The sequence below is a fragment of the Opisthocomus hoazin genome, chromosome 18 (assembly GCF_030867145.1).
Source record: "Opisthocomus hoazin isolate bOpiHoa1 chromosome 18, bOpiHoa1.hap1, whole genome shotgun sequence".
Taxonomy (NCBI): domain Eukaryota; kingdom Metazoa; phylum Chordata; class Aves; order Opisthocomiformes; family Opisthocomidae; genus Opisthocomus; species Opisthocomus hoazin.
In genome coordinates, this window is record NC_134431.1 from 17,501 (window position 1) to 36,304 (window position 18,804).

At 54.9% G+C, this 18,804-nt stretch overlaps 1 protein-coding gene across 5 annotated transcripts in view; it reads right to left on the minus strand.

Annotated features, from left to right (window-relative positions):
• The window catches only part of LOC142363556 (uncharacterized), a 32,967-nt gene extending 16,669 nt beyond the window's left edge, over positions 1–16,298 (minus strand). For 2 of the 5 annotated variants that reach the window (XM_075438797.1, XM_075438793.1), the window contains exons 1-6: positions 16,177–16,298; positions 14,747–14,861; positions 13,501–13,581; positions 7,554–7,663; positions 6,692–6,882; positions 4,339–4,448 (exon numbers count right to left, since the gene is read on the minus strand). In XM_075438797.1, coding sequence (XP_075294912.1) covers positions 4,339–4,448; positions 6,692–6,882; positions 7,554–7,663; positions 13,501–13,581; positions 14,747–14,765 — 511 coding nt within the window. In that variant the 5' untranslated portion in view covers positions 14,766–14,861; positions 16,177–16,298. Of the gene's footprint in view, positions 1–4,338; positions 4,449–5,243; positions 5,392–6,691; positions 6,883–7,553; positions 7,664–13,500; positions 13,582–14,746; positions 14,862–15,827; positions 15,970–16,176 lie in introns of those variants that run through there. The other 3 variants (XM_075438795.1, XM_075438796.1, XM_075438798.1) reach the window with 3 other exon arrangements.
• Positions 16,299–18,804: the final 2,506 nt, after the last annotated feature.

Below are 18,804 nucleotides of genomic sequence, written 5' to 3' on the forward strand. Positions count from 1 at the left end.
AGAGGCACTGGGGCAGCAGGACAGAAAGAGAAGGAAGAAAGGCCAGAACAAGGACGGGGAATAACAGCAAAGGGAAAGAGAAGGACAAGGAGCGGGACAGATTGTCAGAGAAAGACAGGGACAGGGAGCGGGACAAGGTGATACTGAGAGAGAAAAAGGGGACAAGGAGGCAGGACAAAGTGAAAGACAGGCACAAGTAAGAGACGGGGGAGCAGGACAGAGACGGAGGGGGAAAAGCCTCAGCTGGGCAGCAGGAGACAGAGGCGGAGAAGGGAAAAAACAGCACCGGGCTGAGGGACCCTGAGGGAGGAATTAAAAAACAAACACAGGGAGCAGGACAAAACGACAGAGAGAGAGAAAAGGGACAGAGCAGGACAGCGTTGGGGGGAGAAATGCGACCGTGACGGGCAGCGGGAGAGAGGTATGGAGAAAGAAAAAAAATACCGAGGAAGAGAGAAAGGAAACAAGGGACAGCGAGCTGCACAGGGGGATCGAGAAAGAAAGGATGGGAGAGGGAATGGCGCAGAGAGAGAAAGGCAGAAAAAACAGCAAGAGGAAGCAGGGCAAAAGGACAGCAAGAGGAAAAAGGAAAGGGACAGGGAGCTGGACAGAGATGGGAAAAAAAGCAGCGGGGACACACGAAAAGAGACAGAAAGAGAAGGGCACAAAAGGATAGATGAGGACAGCGGCAGGATGGAGACGCAGAACAAAACCTGGGACGGTCAACCTGGGTGGGCGGGGAGCGGGTCAGAGAGCCGGAGAAAGGAAAAACTCTGCTGTGGAGCAGCCGAGGGGGACGGAGAAAGAGAGAGAGGGACGGGGAGCAGGGCAGAGAAACGGAGAGAGAAAATAAGCGATGGGGAGCAGGGCAGAGCACTAGGAAGAGGAAAATAAGACAAGGGACAAGACCGAGAAGCTCAGAGAGAAAGAAGGGTCGAAAGGAAACGCCAGAGAGGTAGAGAAATCAAGAAATACAGGGACGAGGAGCCTTGCAGAGACGGAGCACGAAAATGTAGGGCCGGTGAGCGCGAAAGAGGGAGAGAGAGACGGGGGCAGGGGGAGGAGATGAAGAAGAAAGGAGAGATAAAGATGGCAACGGAGCGCAGGGGACACAGACAGAGAGAGAAAAAGGACAGTGAACAGGAAAAAAGGGACCGAGAAACAAAGAAAGGGTCAGATCTAGACAAAGAGACCAAGAAAGGGGCGGGGGGCGTGTGTGCAGGGAAACCCCAAAACAAACCAGCAAGGGGCTAGAGAACAGAGAGGGAGAGAAAGAGAAGAAAGGGCCATGAAGCAGGACAGAGAAGGAGAGAAAGGCAAAAAGGGAGAGCAAAAAGAGAGCCGGCTGGACAGGGAGGTACAGTAAGAAACGACCGGACAGCCAGCAGGACAGAGAAATAGAGACAGGGAGCCGGCTAGAGAAATTCTGAAGGGAGAAAAAGAGGGAGAGGGAGCAGAACACACACACAGACAGAAGACGGGAGGTACAGGGAAAGGAAAACAAAAGGAAAAAGAAAAAAAAAAAAAAATCACAGCAGCGTGGGAGAGAGAAGGATCCAGGGGAGGGCCCGGGACGCAGAAGAGGGGCGACAGGGCCCCGAGGGCCCGCCACTCACCGCGGCTCTCGCTCTCCGCGCTCCCGGGAGACTCTGCCGCTTCAGACGCTTCTCTGTCCTGCTCTCTTCCATTCCTCTTCCGTAACTCCGGTCACTTGGCTGTCCCCCACCTAAGACAAAACGTCCATGTCTCGCAGCTCTTACGAGACAAGGATCCCCAGGCACGTAGCCTCGCTTGCTCGCGCGCTACGCGCAGGAACAGCACAGAGGGAAAGAGAGAGAGACAGAGAACGACGAGCGGGCAGCAGAACTGATGGATCAAGAGAGAAACTGAATCGGAGGAATAAAGAACACTGGAGGGAGACACAAGTAGAGCGAACAAGCCAGATGGACGGGGGCAGGAGACACACAGATCAGGCCAAAGAGGTGGAGAAAGTAAAATCGGTGACGGGCTGCAGGATGATAGAAAAGGCCACGGTTCAGCACAGAGGAGAACAACGGGACAGCAAGCTGGACAGGGGCATATAGCGAGAAACAAAGGGACAGGCAGCAGTATGGAGATACACAGACAAAGAGTTACGGGGAGGATGGAGGACAGAGAGAACAAGAGAAAAGGGACAGGGAGGGGGGCACAGATGGAGAAAGAAACATTGCAGAGAGAGAGAGGAAGAAAGCGACAGGGCAGAGGCAGAGAGGTAGAGAAAGGAAGAAAAAAGTAGCGACGAGTAAGAGGCCAGAGGGACAAGGAAAAGCCAGGAGGAAGGACAGAGTGAGAGAGAAAACAGGTGAGGGACACGACGCCAGACTGTGAAACAGAGAGCGCGACAGGGAGCAGGATGCTGGGACAGACAGCAAACGAGAGCAACAGAGAGAACGGCAGCGAGGCGGAGCACGAGAGAAAACAGGGACTGAGAGCAAGACCCAGGGGTGAAGCAATAAATAACGGGGCTGGGGAGCAGGACAGCAGAAGAGAGAGACAGAGAGGGGGACACATAGGACAACCGCAAACTGAGAGGGAGAAGGAGAAGAGCACAGAGGGTCACAGACAAAAAGAGAGGGACGGCAGAAAGAGAAAAACAAGACGAGGCAGAAGGACTGAGGAGCAGAGAGAAAAAGGGTACAGGGAAAAGGACAGAGATGCAGAAAACAAGGAAAGCCTGGAGCACAGGGCAAAACTGACAAGGACAGGGAGCGGGACAAAGGGATGGAGGAGTTAAAAACAGCGATGGGCCGCAGCACAGAGGAAGAGAGAGAAAAAGAGCAAGAGCAGCAAGGGAAGAAGAGTGACAGAAGGGTGTTGACAGGGACACGTACAAAGCGGGCTTGGGGGACACAGACATCGGAAGGGTAGAAAGGAAAGGGAGGGATGGGGAGCAAGACAGCGTGACAGAGGGAGTGGAGTGCAAGGATACACAAAAGCAGAGGGACTGGGAAGAGGAAAGAACGTCAGGGAGAGAAAGGCGAGGCTGGCGAGCAGGAGAGAGAGAGGTGGAGAATGAAAAAACAGCCATGGTCACAAGAACAGAAATGCAGAGAAGAAAAAATTACTTCCAGGCAGCAGGACAGAGGGACAGAGCAAGAGCAAAAATATCAAGAGGGAGAAGGACAGGTAACACACAGCAGGACGCTGCAGGAGTGAGAGGGAGGGAACACAGAGCAAAGCAGAAGAATGAAGAGAGAAAAAAAAAAACAACCCAGCAAACAGAAAGGGAACCGGACAGAACTAGGCAGCAGGGCAGAGAGACGGAGAAAGAAAAAACAGGGACAAAGGGATAGAGAGGCAAAGAGAGGGATGGGGACCAGGACAGTGGGATACAAACAGGGAGTAGGACTCGAGATTGCAGAGAGAGGTGTCCAGGGAAGCAGGAAGAATGACAGAGAGAAAAAGGGGGGAGGGGGGTGGGGAGCAGGTCAGAGCGCTGGAGAAAGGAAAAACACTGCTGTGGAGCAGCAGAGGGGGACGGAGAAAGAGAGAGAGGGACGGGGAGCAGGGCAGAGAAACGGAGAGAGAAAATAAGTGATGGGGAGCAGGGCAGAGCACTAGGAAGAGGAAAATAAGACAAGGGAGAAGACCGAGAAGCTCAGAGAGAAAGAAGGGTCGAAAGGAAACGCCAGAGAGGTAGAGAAATCAAGAAATACAGGGACGAGGAGCCTTGCAGAGACGGAGCACGAAAATGTAGGGCCGGTGAGCGTGAAAGAGGGAGAGAGAGACGGGGGCAGGGGGAGGAGATGAAGAAGAAAGGAGAGATAAAGATGGCAACGGAGCGCAGGGGACACAGACAGAGAGAGAAAAAGGACAGTGAACAGGAAAAAAGGGACCGAGAAACAAAGAAAGGGTCAGATCTAGACAAAGAGACCAAGAAAGGGGCGGGGGGCGTGTGTGCAGGGAAACCCCAAAACAAACCAGCAAGGGGCTAGAGAACAGAGAGGGAGAGAAAGAGAAGAAAGGGCCATGAAGCAGGACAGAGAAGGAGAGAAAGGCAAAAAGGGAGAGCAAAAAGAGAGCCGGCTGGACAGGGAGGTACAGCAAGAAACGACCGGACAGCCAGCAGGACAGACAAATAGAGACAGGGAGCCGGCTAGAGAAATTCTGAAGGGAGAAAAAGAGGGAGAGGGAGCAGAACACACACACAGACAGAAGACGGGAGGTACAGGGAAAGGAAAACAAAAGGAAAAAGAAAAAAAAAAAAAAAAATCACAGCAGCGTGGGAGAGAGAAGGATCCAGGGGACAGCTCGGGACGCAGAAGAGGGGCGACAGGGCCCCGAGGGCCCGCCACTCACCGCAGCTCTCGCTCTCCGCGCTCCCGGGAGACTCTGCCGCTTCAGACGCTTCTCTGTCCTGCTCTGCTCCATTCCTCTTCCGTAACTCCGGTCGCTTGGCTGTCCCCCACCTAAGAGAAAACGTCCATGTCTCGCAGCTCTTACGAGACAAGGCTCCCTACGCACGCAGCCACGCTCGCGCGCTCCACAACCGGACCATGCTGCTGCTGGTGACACATACAGACCCTGCGGGGCACGCTGGCGGCCTGGCCTGCTGCGGGCTACCAAGACGGAGCCTTCCTCACCCGCAGCGCCAGGCAGCTACCAGCCAGGTGGCCTTCCATTTCTTCTTCTTCTTCAGCCTTCTCGGGACTCTCCAGCTTCAGCCGCGCCACCTCCTGTCCGCAGCCACTCAGCGCTCCGCCTCTCCCTTTTCGCCCCCACGCCGCCAGCACAGCGAGGCCCGGCACACGCAGCCCACACAAGCCCTGAGCGGGCGCAGCCAACGGCATCCCCAGGGCACGAACGGAAAAACGCGAACTCAGCGCGGCCCCTGCCACACATAAACAAGCAGCGACGACCGCGTTCAGGGAGGCCGAGGCACGCTCCAGGGCCAGCGTGCCGCCCGCACCACGGGCCTTGGGGCAGGCCGGGCGCTCCGGGACAGGCTTCAGGGGACGTGCTGCAGCTGGGGGCGGCTGCGCGGGGCGAGCGGGGCCGGGGGAGCGCTGCCAACTTGGGGGGGGGGGTGCCCGCGCCCTTCTCCCCTTCCCTTCCGTCACCTCCCGCCTCTGGCCCCGGGGCTGCCCGCACCCGGCTCGCCTCCTGCAGCCTGCCGCAGCGGCCGGCTCCAAGCTTCCCGTCCCACCACCCTCGGGCAGCCACCACGCACCCCCGCACCCGCTGGAGGGGAGCCCGCGCCTCACCGCTGGCCTCTCTGCTCCCCCGCCGCCCCGGCACCGAACACCAGCCCGCCGCCATGCTGCTCCGCCGCACCGCGCATGCGCCACGAGCCGACGGCGCGCCGGAGGGGCCACACTCTGAGCCGAACGCCGGGCTGCAGTACCGCGTTGCGGCCAGGGGGAGGCGAGGGCGAGGGCGGCGCCAGCGGGGGCGGGGGCGGCGCCAGCGGGGGCGGGGGCGGCGCCAGCGGGGCCGGGGGCGGCGCCAGCGGGGGCGGGGGCGGCGCCAGCGGGGCCGGGGGCGGCGCCAGCGGGGCCGGGGGCGGCGCCAGCGGGGGCGGCGCCAGCGGGGGCGGGGGCGGTGCCAGCGGAGGCGGGGGAGGCGCCTGCGGGGGCGGGGGCGGTGCCTGCGGGTCGGGGGCGGCGCCCAGCGCCGGCTCCGGCTCCGAGCAGACCCCGACTCGCGGCTCCGACACGGCGCCGCACCCCCGTCGCTCCTTGCCCCCGACACGGACCCCGCCCTCCCGGGGGCTTTTCCCCGGGACCCGCCGCTCCATCCAACCCCCCCCCCATACCCCGCGCTCACCTTCTCCCTCGCTGCAGCCGCAACCCGGCTATGGCTCCGCTCCTCCTTCGGCTCGCATCGGGCCCGGCACGGCAGCACCGGGCCCTCTACCGGCAGAGGGAGGGGCCGTCGCCATCAGCCCCGCTGCCCGCACCTGGGGCTCTTCCGGCCCCGGCCCACGGCTGGAGCCCACGATGCCGTCATTGGGCAAACACAAAGACTCTCTGAAGCCCTTTGGGCACTTCAGCAAGCAGGCAGGCGTTCCTTATTGCAGCGCCGGACACACAGGGCACGGCTCCTCCCAGCGCGCAAAGCACCTGCGCCACTCGAGCGGCAGTACCGAACTTTGCTCACCGGGTGGCAGCAGCGAGCTCTTGGACACGGCGCCACCGCGCATTGGCGCCGCCCGAGCCGCAGTACCGAACTTTGCTCACCGGGTGGCAGCAGCGAGCCCTTGGACACGGCGCCACCCGAGCCGCAGTACCGAACTTTGCTCACCGGGTGGCAGCAGCGAGCCCTTGGACACGGCGCCACCGCGCATTGGCGCCGCCCGAGCCGCAGTACCGAACTTTGCTCACCGGGTGGCAGCAGCGATCGTACCGGCCCCTCCACGGCCACCCGCGCCACGGCAGCACCGGCCCCTCCACGGCCACCCGCGCCACGGCAGCACCGGGCCCTCCACCGGCACAGGAAGGGGCCGTCGCCATCAGCCCCGCTGCCCGCACCTGGGGCTCCCCCGGCCCCGGCCCACGGATGGAGCCCGGCAGGAACAGGGGGCCGTCGCCCCAGCCCCACAGCCCGTCCCCTCCTCCCCTGGCCTCTGGCGCAGCCCCTCGTCCCGTGCAAACCAAGCACAAACGCAGCCGCCAGGGCAAAAGGGACCGCAGGTCTTTACTCAGTCACGCACCCAGCCAGTCCCGGGAGCCGCTCTGCTCCGGGGCTCGGGGCCCCCGACGCTCCCTCTGCCCCTCCGACACCTCGGCACTCCTTCCCGCAGCTGCGCCCGTTGATCCAGCGGCGAACAGTCCGTCCGTCGCCTCCCGGAGCGACGCGCTGCTCGGCAGAGGCTGCCAAAAATGAGGAGCAGGGTGCAGGCCACTACAAGAGAGGAGAAAAGTGACAGGTGGCTGGACAGCGGCGGTGGAACGAGAAAGCACGAAGCAGGGAAAGGGACGGCGAGAGAAGGACGGGGACAGGCAGTCCCACAGAGACGGAGAAAGAAGCAGCAGCAAGAGAGCAAGAGCGGCAGCAGAAAGAAGAAGAGGGAGCAGGACACAGACCGAAAATGAAGAACGGGGAGCAGGAAGGAGATGCAAAAAAAAACCCTGCAGCATGACAGAGGAAAAAAGAATAGCGGCAGGGACCTGGACAAAGAGAGATGAGGAAATAGAATAGAATAGACATGGAGAAAGCAGTAGATCTGTGACGTGCTACGGAGCCGAGAAGGAAGGCCTCGAATCAAGGGACGAGGAGGCAGACAGAGAGCACCAAAGACAGCAAAAGTATTGACAGGCTACAGAGTAGGAGGAAAGCAAAACTAGTAACCGGGAGCTGAACAGAAAGAGGGGAAGAAGGAAAAAAATGCCACGGGCTGCAGGGCAGAAAGAGGGAGGACCTAAAAGATGGGGACAAGTCAGAGACAGATGGAGAAAGAAGGTACACAAGAGCAGAAAAAAAAAATAATCGTAGCAGTGGGGGAAAGAGAGGGAGCCGGGGAGGGCCCAGGATGCAGAAGAGGGGTGACAGGGCCCCGAGGGCCCACGACTCACCGCAGCTCTCACTCTCGGTGCTGCCGGGAGACTTTGACACTTCAGATGTTTCTCTCCCCTTCTCTCTTCCCCTCTTCTTCCGCAACTCCAATCGTTTGGCTCTCCTGCACCTGAGAGAAAATGCATGTGGCTGTCTTAGAGCTCATACGAGACGTGGCTTCCTAGACAAGAAGCCTCAGGAACAGGACAGAGAAAAAGAGAGAATATGATGAGTGGGAAGCAGAACACACGGATCGAGAGAGAACTTGAATCAGAGGAGTAAACAAGGCAGGAAAGAGAGATAAAGACAGGGAAGAAGCCACAAAAAAGGGCCTTTCTGGCCTCTACTCGCACCCCCCGGCCTCCTGTTTTTTCTGGCCTCTACTCTCGCCCCCAGCCTCCCACCCCTCTGCAGCCTCCCACCCCTTTCCGGCCTCCTTTTTTTTCCTGGCCTCTACTCTCGCCCCCAGCCTCCCACCCCTCTGCAGCCTCCCACCCCTTTCCGGCCTCCTTTTTTTTCCTGGCCTCTGCCCCCCCGCCCCCCCTCCTCCCACCCCTCGATAGCCTCCTAACTCCCTTTTTGCTGGCCTCTACTTAATTCAGCTTCCCACCCCTCTGCAACCTCCTACCTCTTTCCAGCCTCCACTCCGCCCCCCCAGCTTCCCACCCTTTTTCAGCCTCCCACCACCGTCCCACGCAGTGCAGGACACACTGACAGAGAGAGAAAAAGGACAGGCAACAGGAAGAAACGTACTAAGAAACAAAGAAAGGGTCAGACGAAGAAGGGGGTGGGTGGTCAGGGTTGGAATCCCAACACAAACCAGCAAGGGGATAGAGGACAGACAGAGAGGAAGACAAGAACGGGCCGGGAAGCAGGAAGAGAAGGAGAGAAAGGCAAAAAGGGAGAGCCGGCTGCACAGGCAGGTACAGCAAGAAACGACCAGACAGGCAGCAGGATCGAGAAAGAGAGACAGAAAAACTGGGGACAGGAAGCAGGACAGAGGGACGGCGAGAGGAAACAAGGGCCAGGGAGCAGGACAGCGGTGGAAAAAGAGGCACTGGGGCAGCAGGACAGAAAGAGAAGGAAGAAAGGCCAGAACAAGGACGGGGAATAACAGCAAAGGGAAAGAGAAGGACAAGGAGCGGGACAGATTGTCAGAGAAAGACAGGGACAGGGAGCGGGACAAGGTGATACTGAGAGAGAAAAAGGGGACAAGGAGGCAGGACAAAGTGAAAGACAGGCACAAGTAAGAGACGGGGGAGCAGGACAGAGACGGAGGGGGAAAAGCCTCAGCTGGGCAGCAGGAGACAGAGGCGGAGAAGGGAAAAAACAGCACCGGGCTGAGGGACCCTGAGGGAGGAATTAAAAAACAAACACAGGGAGCAGGACAAAACGACAGAGAGAGAGAAAAGGGACAGAGCAGGACAGCGTTGGGGGGAGAAATGCGACCGTGACGGGCAGCGGGAGAGAGGTATGGAGAAAGAAAAAAATGTGTATATTTTTGACTTATATAGACTGCATGGAAGCAGTATGAGGTATGCACTTTCGGTGGAATTACCCCCCGTGCATCCAGCGCTACAATAAAGCACGCCTGCCTGTTAACACTACAGTGGTGTTACAAGGTTTTATGCCCGGATTTTCGGTGGCAGTTTCTGGCGACCCAGGTGGGACCCTGCTTGTGAATACCGACGGATCCGCGGGATCACGGGACCTCCAGCCGGCATCGAGGGATTCTCGAGGAGAACCTCTGATGCCCGGACCGAAGGATTCCAAGTAAGTCCCCTGGAATTTAATTAAGGCATTCTTTTAACAAGTAATGGAGCTCCTGGTAGGAGGTGGGTTAGAGTCCCGCTGAAGCCTGCTCCTAAGGCGCAGCGAAAGCCACGCAGGGTTGGGCTAAAAAAGGTACCTCGGCTGGAAAGTCTCTGCTCGGTGAAAGCCGGTGGAGCGGGGTCCAAGGGGGGAGTCTTCAGCAGGGGGGGGTTGAAGTCTCCAAGGTTGGGATCTCCGGCACAGGGCTGGGATCCCAGAGGGAGCTCCCGCAAGGGTTGGGGTCCCTCTGACCAGTGCCTGTGAGAGTGCACAACCAGAACCACTGGTCGTTTGGGAGATGGGCACATTTCCGAGCAAAAAGCCCATCCCACGGGGTACGCCTTTGGGATGTATTCTGAAACACTGGAAGGATCTGGGGGGTGATCCTTTGACTCGGAAGCAATTAATTGAGTACTGCAATCATCGGTGGCCGATGCATACTCTGGATGGTGGAGAGAGATGGCCAGAGAATGGGACACTGCGTTATAACACCATCTTGCAATTAATGTTGTTTTGTAAAAGGGAAGGTAGATGGGAAGAGATGACATATGTAGATCTGTTTTCCTCGTTGAGAAATCATTCGGAATGGCAAAGGCAGTGTGGGAATACATCCACACCATTCTATGGTGATGGCTTTACAGAAGGGAAAATGTGAAAAGGGATGTTGTGCTGCTTGTAGTGTTGGCAAGAAATGTTTGAAACATGGGTCCGAGGAGGATGATGTTGAATTGATGGTCGTACCTCGCCAGAGATGGGCAGGTGATCAGGAGGATCGAGAGTTGGAGGCTGACAGTCCTTCTGCTTCTCCTGTGGCGGGGGGGGCAGGAGGATTCAGCCCAGTTTCAGGAAGGACACGGGGAAGGATGAGGGGGGGGTGACTGAACCGGCTCCCCTCCAAGCCCCTCTCCGAGAAGCAGTAGGGAATAGTGGTCCAGTAATAGTGAAAGTTCCGTTTCCAATAACTGATTTAAGGTCATGGAAAGAAATTGCAGGCACATATCGGGAGGACCCTGAAAGGGTAGCGAAGGTTATTGAATCAATAATTAGAACCCAAGACCCTGACTGGAAAGATTTGCAAGTGATATTGGACAATTTGCTCGATGATACTGAAAAGAAAATGGTATTGAATGCTGCTAGAAAACAGGTAGAGGGAGCGTGTGCTCACGGGGATTTACAGGGAACAGTGGATCAGAATTTTCCATCCTCAGATCCTGAATGGGACCCAGGGGAATGTTAACTAGGTATCAAAGGTGGATTTTATTTGGTGTTAAGCACACGATGCCAAAAGCAATAAATTGGTCAAAAATCGATGAGGTGAGACAAGAGCTAAATGAGTCCCCTTCAGCCCTTATGGAGAGACTGAAGGAGACTGCCCGAAAATATACTAATCTGGACCCAGAAAAGCCAGAAGAAGCAACACAATTGGCCTCCATATTTACGGGTTAATCGGCCCCCGATATTAGAGAGAAGCTCCAGAAATCAGAAGGACCCGAATCTAGAGATTTGGGTAAGATGCTTGAAATAGCCTGGACTGGGTATAATAACAGAGAAAAAGAAAAACAAGTGAGACAAGTGCGGAGGGATGGAAAATTATTAGCAGCCTTAACTGAAAGTAACAGGATAGGTAGGGGAAGAGGACAGGGAACAAATATTGGAGAAAGAGGGAAGGTGAATCTCCGACTGGCACGAGATCAGTGTGCTATTTGTAAGGAACGCGGGCACTGGAAAAGGGAATGCCCTAAAGCTGGAGAATTAGATCCGACTCTCCGTGCAATCAACCTGATGACTCTGGATGAGGAATCATGAAGAGGACCGGAGGAGCCAACCCTAGCTGAACCCCTGGTTACACTGAAGCTAGGGAATGAGGAAACAGAAATTTTAGGAGATACAGGGGCCACTTATTCGGTATTGAACACATGTAAAGGGAAATGCAGTCGTAAATCACTAGATGTCGTTGGTGCGACAGGGCAAGAATAAAATTGGCCTTTTTAGAGCCATTGAAATTTAGGTTGGGAAAACAGTGGGTAACTCAACAGTTTCTATATATATATGCCTGAATGTCCGTTGCCTTTGTTAGGACGAGATTTATTAAGTAAATTAGAGGCACAAATAACCTTTAAAAATGGGGAAATTGAATTATTGATACCAGAATCAAAAGCTGTAGAGGCGAGAGTGTTTATGTTACAGGAATCTTTTAAGGAGGAGCAAATTCCAGAAGAGGTGGAAAACGCAGCAATCCCCGTGGTTTGGGCAAATGAAGTGCCGGGACGGTCCAAATTGGCGGAACCGGTAAAAGTGACCTTGAAACCTGGATCCAAGCTGGTAAGACAAAAACAATATCCTATGAAGTGGGAGGCTCGAAAAGGACTGGAGGGGTTAATCATGAAATTTTTGGAATATGGACTTTTGGTAGAATGCGAGTCAGAATAGAACACTCCTAGATCACCAGTAAGGAAATCTGGAGGAAAAGAATATCGACTAGTCGAGGATTTAAGAGCTATAAATCAGATAGTTCAAGATATACACCCAGTAGCAGCCAATCCCTATACTTTACTGACATCTCTGAAAGAGGAACATAACTGGTTTACTGTACTAGATTTAAAGGATGCCTTCTTTGCTTTTGAATGGGAGAGCCCTGCTACAGGACGAAAGATGCAACGAAAGATGACACGGACTGTACTTCCACAAGGATTCAAAAATAGCCCCACAATATTTGGGAATCAGTTGGCAAAAGAATTAGAAATATGGAAGAAACAGAACCAGGAAAAGGGAACACTGTTGCAATACTTGGATGATATTCTGATAGCAGCAGAAAGCAAGGAAAAATGTTTTGAAATTACTGTCAGTTTATTGAATTTTCTGGGCCAAGGGGGGTACAGAGTTTCCAGAAATAAGGCCCAGATAGGAAAAGAAGCAGTGATTTATTTGGGATTTGAAATATCCCAAGGGCAAAGACAATTAGGCAGTGAGAGAAAAGAAGCCATTTGTCGCAATCAAGTGGGAAAATTGAAAGAATGAACCAAACAGTAAAAAGACAAATAAGTAAGATTTGTCAAGAAGTATCTTTAAAATGGCCACAAGCCCTACCATTAGCACTCCTGAGAATCAGAATCCAGCCAAGGTCTAAAGGTGGTGTAAGTCCATACAAAATCTTGTATGTCAGACCTGATCAAACTCCTCGAATCCCGGGGAATATGGGAACAGCAGGGGAAACAGATTTAAAAATGTATTTGATTTCTTTAGGAAGAACCCTCGAAGCACTCCGAAAATACGTTGTGCTGACCAGATCGCTTGCTTTGGATACGCCTGTGCATCAATATCCACCAGGTGATTTCGTGTGCATAAGGACTTGGAGCTCTGAACCACTGCAGGAGAAGTGGAAGGGACCTTCCCAGGGACTGTTAACAACTTACACTGTGGTCAAAGTAGGAGTGGAACCGTGGATACACTACACTCGACAGAAGAAGGCACCTTCATGGAGAATCATCAATAGAGATCCAGAGACTGCAAAACTGATCCTAAAATATGTCTAAAAAGAGTGGTTGTCACTGTCGAATATGGGGGAAATGGATCTTGATTTGGAAACTGATGATGATGGGAACATTGTCTAAAATATCAGCAGTGAAAACAAGGAGTGCTGATCCGCTGTCAACAGAAGCGGAGCAATTGATACAGCTCCCAAGGGGAACTCCTGATGATCGGATTGATAAAAGAGTTCGCTCATTTGCAGAACGTAACCCGAATAACTGCATGCCTTCCAGTCCCCAGAGCAGTAGGGGAATCGGTTCCATGGGGAATTCTGACAACAAATCTGAGCAGCGAAACGTCCAACAATAACGGTACTCATTGTGAGCAACTTCCCGTTGTTGAGTGGCAGGAACAAACAGATTACGTTAGAAAGCAATGGAAAGCCCCTGGGAGTAGAGCAAATTGTGAGAAGTTACTGAATTATGTTTTTGTCCAAATAGTCTTCCCCAATGTAGGTTGGTGTGCTTATGATGAGCCGGTTAAGAAAAATGTTAGTCGAATAATCATGGAATGGAAATGCAGGAAGTCTAACCAAACTAAACAAGAGATGGCTCTGTGGGATTCAGTATGGTCAACGGCCATCTCACCTCAATTTCAGTACATGGCCAATGCCCCCTGGTGTTTTACCTGGGACGGGATGATTTTTGCAGCTTTCCCATCGGTCAACGACAAAGGAAGCACTTCCCAAGAAAAGGAAATTATCGTGCCCTGGTGGAATTGTAAAAAGATACATAGTTGTAGTACAGTTAGTGAAGCAGTCCAAAGCGTTCCACCTCTGGCAGCTGCATTAAAATAGGGATGCTGGTGTAGAGGACTTAAAAATAATTTACAATTGACTGATACATATAAGCCAAAAAGAGGAACAATATTCAGTTGTAGAAAATCTACAATTCCAAGTCCGGGACATTTAGTTTGGGCAATGAGTGACAGAACCTGGTCCACTCATCTACCGGTGGATGGGAAGGTAAAACAAATTACTTTGGGAATGCCGACATCATGTCCCATTTGGAAAAAGACTCCCTTTAACGGAAACTCTGAGAATCTGAAATTATTACGAGTAAAGAGATCAGAAGTTAAGAAAGACAAAAATTGCAATGAACCATCAACAGGGGTAAGAATTGGATGGTATTTGGAATCCTTATTGACTCCCTTATCAATTTATAGCAATAGGCCCTGGGTATACAAACTAATTGGTCAGGCAGAAAAATTAGCAAACGTGACAAGGAAAGGATTCAAACAGTTAAACCTGCAGTTACAAGCAACTTCAAGAATGACCTTGCAAAACAGAATGGCCTTAGACATGCTCCTGTTAAAGGACCATGGGGTATGCGGATAGCTAAAAGATAGGGTAGACCACTGCTGTATACATATCCCCAGTGTTACTCAGGATGTTGAACACGACTTAAATTTATTAGAACAGATAGAAAAAGAAACTCAGGAGATCCAACCATAAACACGAACAGTGCTGCTGTGTTCCTGGTACAGCCCGACCCACCTGGGCAGTAGGACGGAGGGTCTGTTCTCTAGGTCACCATTAATGCAAACCATAGTAAGTCACTGTGTTTTTGTCAAGGGAACTGATGGAGTGGGACACAGCTGCAGCAGGCACGTGAGGAATCCACTCACACAGCAACTCCCTGCAACACATGCAAGATGCCACCACAAGCACCAGACAGGACGCTGTCTTTACCACGACAGCAAGGGGAAACCCTCCACCCTCGCAAGTGAATTCACCTTGGGAAGGCAGAGAGCAAGGAACCAAGGAGACTGCCCTTCAGGAACGCAATAAGCCTTGGACGGAACAGGCTGATCTAAGAACAGAGACGAATTTTTGCCTTCAGAATACTCTTTCCTTGCAACTTGAGTCTCTTACCATCAAGCCTGAAAGTCATCCAAGAACGGGACCCTGCGGCGTATCGCTGAGAAGCTGACTTGGTGACCAGTCTGCTCTCGTCTCCTCATCTCAGCTGCAAGCTCGTCAGAAGATGCTGCAAGAGACAAGCAGCACCATGACGTTACGATACAGAAGAAAACCCAAGCAGCGAGACTCATTTCCCGGCTGCCAGACACCAGAGCGCAGCGAGTTCTGCGAACGGGTACTCAGCAGTACGCAAGCCAACGCACTTTAGATGAGACCCTACAAGACTTCCACGAGCATCAGGGCAGGGCGGCTCTCCGAAAGCCAGTCCCCTCCTCCTCCCACCAGCAGCCGGTGTGCAACAGCAACAGGCACCCACACCACCAGCACAGGCGCATTTGTGACGCTGCTGCCAGAAGCACACTCCACACCGCCTTTCCAGTCCAGCTCTGCACAGCGGGGCAGTGCCAGAACGAAGTCTGCTCGGGCAGCCGCTGCTTGGCCCGGGTGCGATGGCCACGGCCACGGCCATTGCCCAAGCCAGGACCCTGCTCCCCACGCCCACCACCGCTCGGCTGCAGCTCCCCAACCACAGAGCCCTCGGCTGGGTTCTGCCCCCCAGACCCCTCAGCTCTCGGTTAGGAACCTTCTGACCTGCCCCTGCGTCAGCACCAAGGCCATGCCCAGCTCTGCGTTTCCTCACCCGAGGGCCTGGGGCAGACACGGACGGCCACGACACGACTGTCACGATCGCTGCTGGGTGCAAACAGGCGGCACCTCGGGCTGACCAGACTCTGGCTCCCGCGCTCAGCCGCGGAACCGCGGGCACCCCGGGCTCCAAGCGCCCGGCCAGACGCCCCGGCTCCCCGGCCCGCAGCGCGCCCGCAGCCGGGGCAGGGCCGGGCTGCCCGCCGCCCGCTCCCCGCACGGAAGCGGCTTCCCCTCCCCCTCGCCGGCGCCTCGGCCCCCGCCGCCCCCCCGACACCGCTAGCTCCTTCGCCGGGCACCGCCGCTCCGCCACGCGACCGCCCCGCATCGCCCACAGCTCCGCCCGCAGCGCCCCGCGCCGGCTGTTGCCTCCCACGCGCCCGCTCACCCCACGCCGGCCATTGCCCCCGAAGCTTCCCGAAGCCGCGCACCCGGCCCCGGGGAGAGCGGAGCGGGAGGAGGGGGGGGGGAGCGGAGGGAGCCCCGGGGGAGGGGGGCGCCGACAGCCCCGGCCAGAGGCGAGAGCGGCCCGGCAGAGCTTCCCGCCAGGCAGCGCCCGCCCACAGCTCCGGCAGGAGCGGGCACCGCGGGCAGAGAGCGGCGCCCGGGGCAGAGCCCGGCCCCGGGACCGGCCCGGGGGCAAAGCCGGGTCCCGCCTGGCCCCAGCGGCCCCTCGGCCCGGCCCCGGCTCCACCCGAAGCCCCGCCGGGGCCAAGCCCCAGCCCCGCGCTGCTGACCTGCTCCGCCCTCCCGCAGCCCCGGGCACGGCCTCCAGGCCGGCTCTCCCGGGCCGGGCCGGGCAGGCTCGCCGCTGCGCGGGCAGCTTCCGCCGAGGGGCTCCGCCGCGTCCCCGTCGCCTTGGCGACCGCCCCAGCCTCTCTCTCCTGCGGCACCGCGCCGCCCCATTGGCCGGCAGCCTCGATGCCTCTGGGCGCGGCCAATGGCGAGCGCCCTGACACCGTTGCTAGGCGACAGGGCCCACAGGCCCAGCTGGGCCCTGGCCCTCCTGCCCGGCCCGGCCCCTCGCCAGCCCCGGGCCAGGCCCGGCCCAGCCGCCCGGCGCTGCCTCGCCCGACACAGCCCCGACGCGGGGGGAGAGGGAGGTTGCTCAGGACGTGTACTTGCCAGGTTAAATTTTCTAAGACAAACTGACGTCCTTTAAGGGTTACATATGGGGTAAATATTTTTTCTAACATCAACGTTTTTCTCATCAATGGGACAAGAAGGTTTGACATGTCCGTCATAGGCCAGGCCCATTCATATCTGGTTTTCTTTTATCCTGTCTTTGGCCTGGGCGATCAGGAATTTGTATGCACCATAGTGGAGACCATTGAACCGTACAGGGGTGTTACAGGAGGTGGAGACCGAAGGGGGATTTCGGTGCATGATCACGGGCTAGGATTATTACAGTGCGAATCTTCCAGACAGGGGGATACTGGTGATTCAAATGGAGTTTCCAGGAGGGGAGTTGCCAGGTGACTCACGTTCCATCTGCACCAAAGCTTGGCCAAATCTGCTGGGGGAATGTGGTAAAATGAATCCTGCGCGAGCGTGACACCAAATCGACTCTCAAGTGGAGCGTTCACTCTGCCCCAAGTACAGACGGCAGTACAGTTTTAGTGAGTGTAACTTGGAGAAATTCAGATTAATGATAGAAAAGCTGAGAGCTTCTCCTGAAGATGTGGGAATTTGAACACAAACTCCTTGGTCAGTGTGGTTCCAGATGCGCACCAAGCCTTGAATTAGTTCGGGCATTCATTTCCTCTCCCCCTGAAGGAGAGCAAAGGGTTTTCCAAAGCATTGTGCCCTGCTGTAACACACAAAAACAATAAAGAAAACCGGACACACGATGCAAACAATTACTAAGGGTAGTAATACAAAAATAGGGTTCACAAAGGTTTCTGCAAGGACCTGCAAATACACAGAACAAGAAACAAAACAAGTTTAGAAGGATGGCACAGTCCATCTGGTGTTGATCCGGTAATCTTTTCTGTGAGCATCAGTGACTATCCAGGTATATAGGTTAAGTGGAGCGGTTTTTTTTCCCTTTCCCTTTCCCTTTCCCTTTCCCTTTCCCTTTCCCTTTCCCTTTCCCTTTCCCTTTCCCTTTCCTTTTCCCTTTCCCTTTCCCTTTCCCTTTCCCTTTCCCTTCCCCCTTCCCCACTGTTGGTAGGTCCATTAGAACAGGTTGACCTGGATAGTGGGGGGGGTTTACAGGATCCTTTATTTCCCTTTTCCCTGGCAGAAGGGAGGGGGTTTGGGGTAAAAAGCAGTGAGCCTAGGACATCCATTTACCCACCAGCGGCTGTTAACTTTCATTACAGCATCCAAGAGCCACACTGGCCTTTCAGTATTGTGAGGTTTGATAACACATTCCAGCAACCTGATTGTGTGAAATATCTGTTGTGTGCTCTCTCGCCTTTTGCCCATTCCTGAACCACCCCGGCAACAAAGCGGCTACCGTTATCTGACTGAATTACAATGGTGGGTGAATGGCAGTGTCCCTGGGGGAGACCTGTAAAATAAGCTGCACGCCTTCCCAGGTAAAAGCAAAGTGGTCTCTGCTTCCTGCAAGGGAACCATAAAACCCGTATCTTTCATGTTAATAGTTGCTAAAAACTGGAGGGCTTGTTCCTATGTGGTCGCAATCAGTACGGCTACGTTAGGCATGGCAGTGGCGAAGGGAAGGGGGTAAGGTTTAATATTTACAATTCCTGAAGGGGTAATCTGAAGGGAAATCGAATGCTCACTCGCCCCCTCCAGTCCACCCAGGCATGCCCTTGAAGCAAAACAAGCCCCAGAATATCATAATAGCCTTTGCTGCCAAAAACATCTGTGACCTGAACCTGGTTCCCATCGGCAACTATGCCGTTGGGGTTCTCATGTGCCACCTCCTCCCGTGTCCTCTCTGGAGGACCTCCCAGACCTCCATCTACAGTCTCGGTCTTAATTAGAGGTCACATGCTGGCTTCCTTCTTTCCAGGAGCATGTATTTCTTTTACATGTTCTATGTCTTTAAGAGGCTATTGCAGTCCTGACTCATTTTCTCGGTCGAAATTTATATCTCTATTGTCTACCCCGATTTAGGATGGGCTTCATCTAATTGTTCCCTGAATATCTTTTCCCACTCCAAAGCCTCTGTTAAGGCAGTGTTTAGCCTTTGTTTTGTTTTTAGCCTTTGGTTAGTTGTCTGCTCAGCAGCAAGCTGATCAGAGACGCTTTTTGCTCCATTCTCTAAGTGCTTCTGCAAAGCCCCCACCCAATCTTGGAGGGACTTTATTGTTTTCCCTCCTGTTTGTTGGGTCATGTTCTTATCCCTTCGTGCTGCCACCAAGGCAGCTCCCAAAACTGCACAAACCAATGCT